This window comes from Dissoconium aciculare (assembly GCF_010015565.1).
Source record: "Dissoconium aciculare CBS 342.82 unplaced genomic scaffold K489scaffold_20, whole genome shotgun sequence".
Lineage (NCBI taxonomy): Eukaryota > Fungi > Ascomycota > Dothideomycetes > Mycosphaerellales > Dissoconiaceae > Dissoconium > Dissoconium aciculare.
The window spans coordinates 217,206-229,082 of record NW_022984970.1 but is presented as its reverse complement, the minus strand read 5'-3'; the positions used below and the strand labels follow the sequence as shown (position 1 = coordinate 229,082).

Genomic DNA, 11,877 nt, shown 5'->3' with positions numbered 1-11,877 from the left:
AGTGCCTGTGTCCTGCACCGATCTTCCGTCACCGCGGGTTTGTCATTCTTGAATTCAAGTTTTCTCTTCTGCCAATTCACACTTGGCTTGTTCATTATCAACCATGGAAATCCGAGTACGATTTCATGCCTTGTGTTGTTTAAGACATCGAATCGGGTTTCCTGCTGCAGCTGGTCAATATGCAACTTTACTGGCACCGTCTCGTAGGTAACCGTAGGTAATTCCGCGCCGTCAATGGCGGTCAATTGGTATGCGTGCTTCTTCCGTTGGGTAGCGATCCCAAGTCTCTGCACCAAGTCGGCTGAGATGAAGCTTGCGCTGGCTCCTGTATCGATCAGGGCCATAGCGGGGCTGTGGTTCACATGAACGAGTGATTGAAAGACTCCGTTCTGCTCATGTCCCGTGGCGCATGCTTCTTTCTTCTCGACTTCTTCGTATATCTTTACGTATCCAGGCGCTGGGCTCTGGTATCGTTTCGGTGGTCCGTTCCTTATTGGGACCTCAGGATGGTCACGGATGCTGACCTTCCTCTTGTTCTTGGGTTTCCGGGGAAACCATCCGGCTCCGCTCTTGTCCATGAAGTGAATCACACAGGAGTCGTCATAGCAGCCGGTCCAGCTAAGGCTTTCGTGCCCAGCTTGTTTTCCTTGAGGGTCGTTTTCGTGTTTCTCGGTGCTGTTCATTTGTCGGTGACTCTTGTTGGGACATTCCTTCGAGTAGTGTCCAGGTTTGCCGCATGAGTAGCACGTGACGTTTCTCTCAGAATTGTTGATTGTTCCTCTGTTTACCTTGTTCTTCGATCGGCAGTCCTTGGAGATGTGCCCGATCTTTCCACAAGCGTAACAGGTTATTTTCTTTCCGTTGGTCATTGGTTTCTTCTGGAGGTTGTCGATTTCCATCGCGTCGGGGTCGCGGGGTCGCATTCTGAAGCGTCCGATGTTTGGTGTATTGCGATACATCGGGATAGCTCCTGCCTTGTTTTCATACTTGCGTTCGATGGATCTCTCGTAGAGTCGGTCTCCAATGGTGCAAGCGGACTCGACAAGCGGTCCCAGCTCATCGATCCTTGGTCCCCATCGCATGAGTTCATCTTTGACTTCGCTCTTGAGTCCCTTGCGGAACATCTCGGCGAGCGCAGCGTCGCCCCAGTCAAGCACTACAGCGAGTTCCTGGAACCTTGCTGCATAGTCCCGAACGAACCCTGTCTGCTTGAGTTGCTGGATGTAGCGCGCGGCGTCGATTGCCTCGGTCGTATTCCCAAAGATTTGTCCACAGGCATGCTTGAAGTTGGGCCAATTGTCTAGGATCCCGGTCTGCTCTCTGCCTTCGAGTTTAAGCTTAAGGAACTTCTTGACCCATTGTTCCGCTCTGCCCCTGAGGTGCATTGCGGCCAGCAAGGCTGCATCCTCGTTGTTCTGGGGATTGAAGCGAAGGTACAGCTCCACTTGGAGTGTCCAGTTGTCGAACTTGCTACGGTCTCTGTAGAACAGATCAGGCTTAGGAACCTTGGCGTGTCCCGTACGTGGGTTGGGGTCTGTTCCTGTAGCCTGGTTGTTGCCTCTGGCACTGAGTCGTCCTTCCAACTCCTGGATCAGGTTGAGAAGCTGTTGCTGTTCCTGGTGACGTTGGCGCTGGTCTTCGACTTGCTGACGCATCAAGATCTTGACTTGTTTCTTGGTGACCTCGTCGTCACTGTCGTCAGAGTCGATGTCCATGGTGCCTGGCATCGGTGGAGGTGGGGTCTTGGGCTGGCTTGGCTGTTTGCCCTTGGAGGATCCGGTCGCGGTACTCATATTCGAGGGTGTTGAAAGTGTTACGGGTCAACTGCCAAAGGGCGGTTTACTCGAGGGGCTTCTTGAGAATGAGTGGTGCAACAGGATATCTGAAAGGGGCTTTGATTCCAATGGTTAAGTTGGTAACATGAGTTCAACACGAACAGACATAAGGTCCATTCGTCCTACCTATATATGTAAGTTAGGTACAAAGGAAATGTGTGGATCAGTGACTTGGAGTCGCTAGCGACTCTAGTGCTCTGATCTGGAGCGGTGCTCTGGCTCTGGCGTCTGCTCCAAAGTCCTGCTCCTGGATCAACGCTCTAGCTCAGGCAGCTGCTCCAAGGCTCTGCTCCTTAGGGTTCTCCTAACCCTTGCTTGCATCGTGGTTCTGTAGGGTGTGTGACCCTAAGGTTGGCGACACGTGACTTGGATCAGTGCTCTTGCGTGGCTGTCTGCTCCGGTCCGCTCCAGGATCGTAACACTATACTAGTAAAGAATATATAGTAATACTCAAAGAAGGCCTTCTACCCTTCCTTAAGCTCCTAGAGTATCTAGAGGACCTTATATTTTAATAAGATAACGCTTTAATCTATATATCTAGTTAGACTATAGCGTAGTTATCTAAAAATAGCGTTAGAGTCCACGTTAGCTAGCCCCCCTATAGTCTAGATTTGAACTATATTAAACACCTATAGCTATATCTAAAAGAACGTCTATATAAACTCTGTCTAGAGCTATTATTACCGGGGGTTACAAAGACTCAACAGATCGAGTTACTTAAGTATTAGTTACCCCTAGTATAGGATGAAATTATACATTTTCGAGAGCTATATCTAGCATCTATACCGGATAGGATTTCCGTAGTTATTATAGTACAGGGTTGGTATACGAAGTACTAGAATTACCAGATTTTACGACGTAAAAGAACACGTTAAATAGATTATATTCTTTTATATAAGCGAGTTATTTAGACTTGTAGTTGTTGAGTTATTATCATCTGAAGTTAGTGTAGTTATCTAGGTTAAGGGTCAAATTTACGAAAATTTACTCACTTTCTGGGGGTCGCTGTAGCATGGTGTCAATATGCAAACGCAGTCGGCACCCAGCGTCCCATCTACTCCGATGGTACCTGTGACACCCGTGACCCCTGTGGGTCTAGCAGGCATCCTGGCCTTGCACGACGTGATCCGACACGATGCACAGGGTCTGGACGGCAGCTCTCAACGCCGCTTGCAAAAGCATTTCCAAAAATTATCAAAAGCTGTTGAGACTTCATTCGCTGAGCACGTACTGCTCGAGCGACGCAATGAGTTCCTGCAAAGGACGAACGGCGAAGCTCGTGTACGACGCTCAACGAGATCCAAAGTCATCGGGACAGCGAGAGTGATGAGCTATGAGGATCTGGAAAAAGCAAGAGATGAGCGGGCACTCCAAGACGCGAAATCAACCTCAAAGCGCAGGTCGAGAACCAGGATTGTTGATCACAATGCCACGAATGAAACTTCGAATGTGGTTCAGAGCAGTACCGATTGAGCAAGGGTACATGGAGAATGCACAGGACTGCATATCGAAGGACATGAGGAATACCGACCACTGACCGCTAGAATGTGGTAGTGTAATCATACAGCCAGCAAAATCTGTTCGTAAAATTCTTCCTGTTCGTTTCATCATCATCGCTTAGTCGACGGCGTCTCAACTATCCCCAAAGAACCTCCGTAACGATGAGGTCCTCGGCAGCGTGGTATCGATGTCCGTGTTCGAGTCGAGCCTCAGCGTCCGGCCGCTCCGCGGATTCGCGAAAAAGGACAGCAAAATGCGCCTCTGCATTTCACGGACCATCAGGTTGAGATCATGCGCTCCATCGGTCAGCCGGCCCCCCAGCTCGCAAGGCAGCGACCACGCGACCCAGGCGTTCCCATGCCGCGGCCGGAAGGCGATGTCCGCGTGGCAGACCTCGCGGTACAGGTCGCAGCAGAAGCACGGCGGCTTGCTACACGCGATGTAGCGATGGTCGAAAGCAAACCGGCGGCGTCCCTGCTGCTGGAAGTGCTTCAGCATCGGGACCTCCGCGTGAATCCTTGGCTGGAAGGCTTTGGCGTTGCAGATATTCAGTCTGTTCTGGGCATAATTGGCTGGAGTCCCATCGACGGGGCCGATGCTGGCGAGAAAGCGTTCGCTCAGCTGCACTGATGATAGGTGTGGTAGCGCGGTTTCCAGGATCTCGGGATATCCAGCTTCAGCGTTGATGGGGTTCGCGCGGACGGCCTGCAACGAGGCCAGTGGCTGCACGGTTGCTTTGCGAAGGAAGGGCCGAAACTCGGCGCAGTTGGCCACGCGGGCGATGAATCTGGCCGACTTGGCCCAGGAGGCCAGTCGGCCGATGTAGTGGCGGACCAGAGACCACTCCCTCGCGGTTGCGGATTGTGTGACCCCAAGAGCCTTTAGGCTTTGGTAAAGGTCCGCTCGACGGAATCCGTACGCCTGAGTAGAAAGTGCTGCCGGCATTGCATGCAGACTCAGCAGATGTTGGGCGAAGTCATTTACTGCGTTGTAAGTGAGCTCCTTGGTCGGTCGTTGTCTTTCTGTTGGGAATTTATACGTACTGCGCTCCTCCTCGTCCGTATTGATAAGGTCGTCACGTTGAAGGCCCTCCATGAGCTTAGTCAATTGATATACGTAATTTCTGAACTTCCCATAACTGATATAAACGGCTTCGTTTAAGATTTCCCCCTCGAGTCGCTCGAGATCAGCCTGAGAGGCAGCACTAATTCCTTGCGTTTGCATTTGGGCGAGAAGCCATTTGAGATGCCGGGCCGCTTGCTTCGCCATGACAGAGGACTTTGTTTGCTTGCACTCGTTGCTTGCCACCCAGAAAATCAGCTCATTGTCGTCAGTTTGCTCCACCGCGATTGTCACGACCGTCTTGCCAGCCCTTTTAGTATCGCAGAACCAACACAAGTCGTCAAGAAATCGCCGCCAACCGGTGTCCCTGTTCGAATCCACGGTTTGTACCCGTTCTGGTCGACAAAGCACCGCGACGAGCAGAAGACTCGAATAGAACTTCTTGAGAACGTGTTCCATTATGATAACGAATGGTGCCTTTATGTATTTGTAAAGCAAGCCAGTCGGGAGAGTCGTGTAGTTGAGAAACCTATACCAAGTCCGTATATATTTATTGAAAACTATACAGCACAACCACTTTGTCATCTAGCTGTCCCAGCGTGCAGGGGTGGACAACTTGCATGAGCACTTGCATGTCTGCTTGTTGGGCTTCGTGGGTTGCGGGTAGCTCTTTGTCTCCTGGTTAGTCGTTGTTTTATGTCCGCATCTCTCAGATTTGCCGTCATCGTAGATCTGATAGTACCATGCGTATTTACGAAGTAGATGAACAGATATCTGTCTGATGTGCTATTTCATATTAATCTCATCTGCTTGTGGAGTAAAGGCCGCATCGAAGAACATTTGTAATCATGAGGTCTTTGAATCATTTGAGATCCATCGAACATATGTAGGTAGGTATACGAGGCTGCCAATCTTGGTAGCCATACTCCCCACCTCCAAGCTTATGATAACAGAAGACACCTGTTTTCATGTACCACATCTTCTCACTTCTTTAATGGAATCCTGAAGAAACTTCAATATGCACATGTTTAGAAAATAGAAACGACTATCGAATTCTACCAAGGAATCGTGCAGCTTCTTCCACATGCTCGCAGAGGCTCTTGGCTGCTGCCATCTCGGACTCCTCAAAAGTAGTTCCTAAACCCTCAAAGGCGTGATTCTGGTATTTCAACATCGTCCGACATTTCTTGCCCAGTGGGCCGCCATCAATCGTCGACTTCGCCGACTCCACAATATCATTCATGCCGCGCGCGATCAGATCTTTATTGAATTGCTCTTTGGCTTCGAGGTAATGCGAGAGATTATTCTGCTCACGTTGCTCGTCGATCATCGCCTGCAGGAGGGATGCTACTTCGGGATTCGTGAGGTTAACTTCTGAGTCACGGCACAGCCGATCAAGCAATGCCAACTGAGTTGGCTTGTTCCCCCGCAAGATGGACCCTGCTGCACAGTGAAATGCCTGATAATCGTCGCGGGTACGAGCGCGGAGCTGCATAGCTGCGACCGATTCGAAGTGTTCGTGTAAGATACCGAAAACACGACTGTAATTGTAACCCATCAATGCCTGGTCGAGCGCCGCCTGGATAATGATGATTTTCAGCAATCACGGTACTCGGACCGACAATGGCGCACATTACAGCCAAAGCTCAACTCACATCCATTTCCATAAATGTTAAATCAGCCGATGAAAGCGCGATCTTCATTGTCTGGACTGAGCGGAGATGGCTTTTACTGATAAAGTAGTACTTATCAGCCTGATCGTCGTCAAGGTCAGAGAATTGTTCCACGTCTGATTCAGAGAAAAATTCATCTTCGCTCTCGTCGTCGGCCCACTCGCGCGGTATGTGAAGGAGCGAAGCCATGATTGCTTGATTTCTTGAATGAAAGCTTTTGCGGTTCAACCTTCAAGTTCATGATCAAAACAAAGGCCAGGTTTTACGCAGTCGCCTGGGCGGCGATGGAGCAGTCATTAAACGGGGCGTCGCAAGGGAGCTGTGCTGCGTAGGCTATTGCTTGCGGGACAACTCGGCGACAGCTGCAGGGCGAGGCTGCAGGATTGACTCAGACGTGCATGCCAGCGCGCGATATAGGTTTTGCCAGCACACGAAAGATACTTCAGGGAAGGCCGTGGCCCAGGATATCGGTATCTGTACTATGGCTCATCCTGTATGCACTGGCCACCTTGGAGCTCCACTTGCAAGTTGCAATGATTCTGGTCTAAAATCACTGGACAAGCGTGCGCAGGGTGCTACGAAGTCACCAGTAAACTGACCAACCTTTGAGAGTGCAGATCATTGAGCTATTAAATTTTAGAAGAGGATGAATCGTTGAAAAATGCACCATTTGCCTAAAATGGTACACAATGGAATGATGTTCGTAGTCATCTCTACTTCCAAAGTTGCAACAATCGCAGACAATACTGCATAGTACTGTAAATCAGCCGCCATGCGGACTTGGTCACGATTCTCCGTGCATGGAAATGTCATGAGAGAATAACTTTGCCTCACCGCCTGGCTGCTGCATGTCGTTTTCTATTTAGTACTGTTGTAGGTGAGGCGCGCGTAGACCAAATTCGTTCATGACCTATAAAGTTGGAAATATCCATCGCTCCCTATTTCACCATTCCTCGTCGATGGAACCTGGTGATACCTCAGTGAAAGGCAATCGAAAATCATCGGGATTAGAGTACAAATGAGGAACTGGCTCGGATGATTTCAATGGAGTTCCAGTTGAGGACATCGAGCTTCCAAAACCCACCCGCTGGGACAACGCTACATCTTGGTGCATTGGTTGGAGTAAGTGGGCCACGTACCAATCCACAAGATGCGAACAAAGTTTTTCATATTGCTTCGCGAGTTGGCCGGTCGGACCCCGACGCATGGTGATCATAACGTCGTCGAATTTGGGTCCGCTTTTAGGCAAAACCTTTACCCAACTGGAGAGTTGCAAGGTCAAGGTCAATTTCCACCATCATATTATCTCATTGGTGTACTTACTACCGTTCCTGTGGCTCCGTGCCCAAGACTAAGGCGATACCCCCTCCAAGATTCTGCGCGAGATTTTCGTATCTGCTACCGTACGTATCCATACGCTCGTATAGCTTTTTCCACTGCAATTCGTAGATCGCCGAAGTTTTTGGATAAAAACCTCGTAATTTTCGAAACACCAGGCACAGGAGTCTCTTCGCGATTCGGGCCTACAGGTCCTCACGATTTCCCAAACGCTGGTAGAAGTCCATGGCTTGAATCTGGGGATTGGGCAAGTCCCACCGAGTTGACATGAACGGAGTTTCGCGATCCCAAAACGCAGCAGCATTCTGCCACTCAACCTCGTTGTTATGGAGGAAGCCAATGTCCTCAGTAGTGGGCTGGCTGATGCATGGTGTTATGGGAAGTTTTTCTTGCTGATCGCAGTCGTTAGATACGATCTTCTTTGGGTGTCCGTCGAGCAGCCCTGGAAATTCTTGTTCCAAAGATGAAGCTTCAGACAACATCTCCCATGCCCGTTGCTTTGCAAGAGTATTAGCAGGACATCGTCTCTAGGGGCTTACGACTCTGCGCAGTGGAACGTACCCGTATTGCCTCGAAAGTCTCGGACCGACCGTTCATTTTCACTGTTGAGTTGATACGAGGGTGGATATGAGAATGAATCACAAGGCGTTGAATGAAAGAAATTGGGTCGGAGGCCACCAGGATGAGGCCGCTGTCAAAAAGGTGAACGATCCGATCGACATTGATTCGAGTTTGTACTAGAGAACTGCATTCAGGTGCTAAGTTTGCCTTTTCCCCGCTTATCATCAGTGGCATCGGGCAGGATTGCAAGGATCAACGCTTATCACGACTTATTAAGGTTCTGCTAAACTTCCAGGCACTTTAGCGCGAGGTGGCGCACAGCTCGGCTGTCAAGCTTCGAAGCAAACTACCAATAGCATGCTGACACTAGCACAGACTGTCAAAGTATTCGTCCACATACCCCGGGCTCAACATCATGTACATACCAACGGTAACAGGATGTGTATTCCACTCTGGCTGTGGCCATGCCAGCTTTGAACTGTTGCGTGTTATTGGCCGTGGCCATCCTGATCAGGTTGCTTTCACTCTGGTCGTGCCAATAGCATGTACGATATTCGTTGCTGGCAACTGCGCTTCGGCTGAATGTGCGAGTAAGCCGAGCGGTGCATTCTTTCTGGACGCAAGCCATGCGGTTGAGCGTCCTAATGTCTGCTTCCTGCACCAGTACCATACACTGCAGTCCAGGATCCGACGCTTCCATTGAATTGATAAGACATATAAACCTTCAGCGCCCAATCTTGGTTTCCATTCCCAGCATCGCAGCTCCGATCCTTTCATCGTGACTTCACTACATGGTCTCTTTTTTGCCAGATATATTCTTCTAAATTAAACCGAGAATCTGGTTATCAGCATCACCACAGGTCACTAACGTGGGTCAGCGTTTATAACCATGATTGTTGAGAAGAGCGGACAAGCTGGAATCGGAAATGCTCATTTGTTGCAACGTATCGATCAGCTTTTTGCATGTGGAGCAAGTCAATATGTTGACATACCACAAATTGTGGTCATCGGTGATCAGTCCGCGGGAAAGAGTAGCGTGTTATCCAGCCTCATTGGCAAGGATCTTCCTAGAGACTCAAGTCTTTGCACACGTTATCCTACCAAATTGATCTTCCGGCGGTCTTCTGAGATGACCGTCAGTATCCGTGTCATCGCAGACCCGGGGTCATCGGATAAGCATCAGACTTTCATCAAGTCAATTAACAAGTGGGATCTACATAGCTGGGATGACCTCAATCTCGAGGACGTTATGAAGGATGTTGGTTTCATGTTCGGTACAATCTTTTCCGAACCAGCATGCTGACCGACGTGCAGGTCAACAGCAAGATCGGGATTACGCCCGACGACGACTCCTCATCGGAGGCTACTAGGTTCTCCAACGACATACTTCAGATAGAAATCTCAGGGCCCGACCAGGATCACTACAGCGTGATCGATATACCCGGCATTTTCAGAGACCCCGAACCCGGGAAATCGACCATGAATGATATGGTATTTGTTCGATCGATGGTTGAATCTTATATGAAAAGCCCTCGATCCGTGATGTTGGCCGTGATCCCTGCCAATTGCGATGTGGCTACCCAGGAAATTCTACAAATGGCGCAGCGAGTCGATCCGGACGGCGACCGGACGCTAGGAGTACTGACCAAGCCTGATCTGGTCGATCCGGGCGCCGAGGATCGTGTGATCGACCTGCTTCGAGGGCGGTCGCGACCATTGAAGCTAGGGTGGCATGTTGTCCGCAATGCTGGGCAAAAGGTGCTGATGGACAAAACTCTTGACAAGCGCGCACTCGAAGTGGAGTTCTTCACGAACAATTCCCCTTGGAATATCCTCAAATCCGATGATTGGGGCGCGCATGCGCTTGTAGTAAAGCTGCGCGAAGTCCTCGGTAGTCTTGTAAAGAGAACGTTTTCTCACGTGGGTTGAAACGCCGTCGGAACTAGATTCTATTATCCTTTGCTGACATCGTCTTGTAGGTCAAACGAGACGTGAAAGAGATGCTTGCTATTGAACACCAAGCGTTGAAAAAGCTCGGGCCAGAGAGAAATACGCGTCCAGCCCAGGCAGCCTTTTTGATCGACCTGTCTACCGATTTCCAGGGATTAGTACGCAACGCCCTTTCTGCCAGGACTGGAAACAGCGAAGTGTTCTCCGCGAACCCGAACTTGAAGATAGCGCCAGTGATCGTGGCACGTATGGAGAACTTCGCGAGGACCATGGCTCGCTGGGGTCATGCTCATCACTTGCGGTCGTCCACCGAGAATGAGAGTGAGCACGAGGACGTAGATTCAGACGAGACTGTTAGTGATTCGAATGATACGATATCCATATTGACTAGACAGGAAGAAAACATTTTGGAAATCGAAGATATCCTGGACCCTCAAAGCGAACTCCCAAAACGAGAGACAGCGAAAGAGAACGCATGGTTGCAGGACCTCTACTTGAACAATCGGGGGTTTGAGATTGGCACCTTTGATCCTGCAATATTGTCATCCGCAATGCGAGAGCAAACTCAAAATTGGCCTTGCCTTTGCCGAGGATATACGAGTGACATCATCGTCATCATTCACAAGTTCATTCAGACAGCATTGGAGACCATTTGCAAGGACGACCGCCTTCAGAACAACCTCTACAATCACATCGAAGCGAGGATTAGAGAAAGATACGACCGCGCTAAAGAGCAAGTCAACTTCATTCTAGCAGTGGAGCTCAATGGCCAACCACTAACACACAACCAATACTTCAATGAAAATTTACAATCGAAGTGAGTATCTTGATTCCTGTATGACCACACTTGGGACCTAACATCATGTCAGCCGGCATACGCGAATGTCGGACTTGCTTTCGGAGCTAAACATCAAACACCAGCAATACGGCAGGGACCTGCACAGCCCACCGATCAGCAACCGCCAATACATCGTTCAGGACATCGGCGACATCCTCAGTGCCTACTATCATGTTGCCCGCAAACGCTTTGTCGATAACATTTGCAAACAGGCAACAGATTACTTCTTGGTCAATGGTCCGAATACTCCTCTTACGGTCTTCTCACCCAATCTCGTGAGTCAGATGTCAGATAAAGAGCTTCAGGAGATTGCCGGCGAGGAGGAGCGGGTGAAAAGACAACGGGAGCAAATCAACAAGGATATCATCAACTTGGAGAAGATCATCAACATCCTTTCGAATTGAGCAAAAATTATGTCTGTTATCGTTGTCGATGTTCGCGAAGCAATCTGTGGATCTTTTCAACAAAGTGCAAACAGACTTCCTTGGCCGTTCAGCGTGCCCCATAGAGAAATTACGACAAATCATGTCATATTTAGAATTAATTTGACCCGCGGAATACATATCTGAAGACCTCAACATACGCGCGCTAGTCAGTGCTCTTGCATATTAAGAACTAGTTGCAGCAGACATGTCCGAAGGCAAGCCCTTGCGGCCTGAGGACTACTAAACGAACAGGTTCGCCGCAGTGGACACGAATGAACAAGATAATCCCATACACGGTGTTGTAGGATATTATTGAGAAAACTTCTCAACACTGGCTTGATACACGGGGTGGCTCGCGACGCCAGGAGTCGACGCAACGATTCGCAGGACCGCCCCAATCGGGCGCGGCTTGCCGTCATCGTACTATACGATGTATACACCTTCTTCTGCTTCTCCAGGACGTAGAAAATGTGTAAAGTATCTCGAAGGAATGTATTATCGGTGAGCTTTTGTACGAAGCAGCTGTTCAAGCCATTGTGGAAAGACAGCGACCTAGAAAGCATACTGCGCCAAGTACTACACATGACGCCGGGTGCCACACGTTGCGCACGGTGCCACACGTTGCATCGAGTGCCACACGTTGCGCGATTGTGAGGTCCACGTCTTGTCGCTACCGCGTCTACAAAAGCACTTAC

The 11,877-nt window shown here is 49.6% G+C and overlaps 4 protein-coding genes across 4 annotated transcripts; 2 read left to right on the top strand and 2 right to left on the bottom strand.

Annotated features, from left to right (window-relative positions):
• Positions 1-2,858: 2,858 nt before the first annotated feature.
• K489DRAFT_413929 (uncharacterized protein) lies at positions 2,859-3,308 on the top strand (the record flags this gene model as incomplete). The annotated part of the gene is made up of 1 exon (XM_033608105.1): positions 2,859-3,308. One exon carries the CDS (start codon positions 2,859-2,861, stop codon positions 3,306-3,308), a length of 450 nt encoding a protein of 149 aa, XP_033455345.1.
• Positions 3,309-3,387: 79 nt separating this feature from the next.
• K489DRAFT_129170 (uncharacterized protein) lies at positions 3,388-5,301 on the bottom strand. Its single transcript, XM_033599031.1, has 3 exons — positions 5,140-5,301; positions 4,379-5,066; positions 3,388-4,318 (listed from the first exon to the last, which is right to left on the bottom strand). The coding sequence occupies exons 2-3, from the start codon at positions 4,980-4,982 to the stop codon at positions 3,468-3,470; spliced, it is 1,455 nt and encodes a 484-aa protein (XP_033455344.1). The 5' UTR covers positions 4,983-5,066; positions 5,140-5,301; the 3' UTR covers positions 3,388-3,467.
• Positions 5,302-5,354: 53 nt separating this feature from the next.
• On the bottom strand, positions 5,355-6,469 carry K489DRAFT_385096 (uncharacterized protein). The gene is made up of 2 exons (XM_033606015.1): positions 6,053-6,469; positions 5,355-5,976 (listed from the first exon to the last, which is right to left on the bottom strand). The coding sequence occupies exons 1-2, from the start codon at positions 6,257-6,259 to the stop codon at positions 5,443-5,445; spliced, it is 741 nt and encodes a 246-aa protein (XP_033455343.1). The 5' UTR covers positions 6,260-6,469; the 3' UTR covers positions 5,355-5,442.
• A 2,254-nt stretch (positions 6,470-8,723) lies between these two features.
• On the top strand, positions 8,724-11,333 carry K489DRAFT_435275 (uncharacterized protein). Its single transcript, XM_033608591.1, has 4 exons — positions 8,724-9,227; positions 9,284-9,889; positions 9,949-10,736; positions 10,789-11,333. Exons 1-4 carry the CDS (start codon positions 8,859-8,861, stop codon positions 11,159-11,161), a joined length of 2,136 nt encoding a protein of 711 aa, XP_033455342.1. The 5' UTR covers positions 8,724-8,858; the 3' UTR covers positions 11,162-11,333.
• The last annotated feature ends 544 nt before the right edge of the window (positions 11,334-11,877 follow it).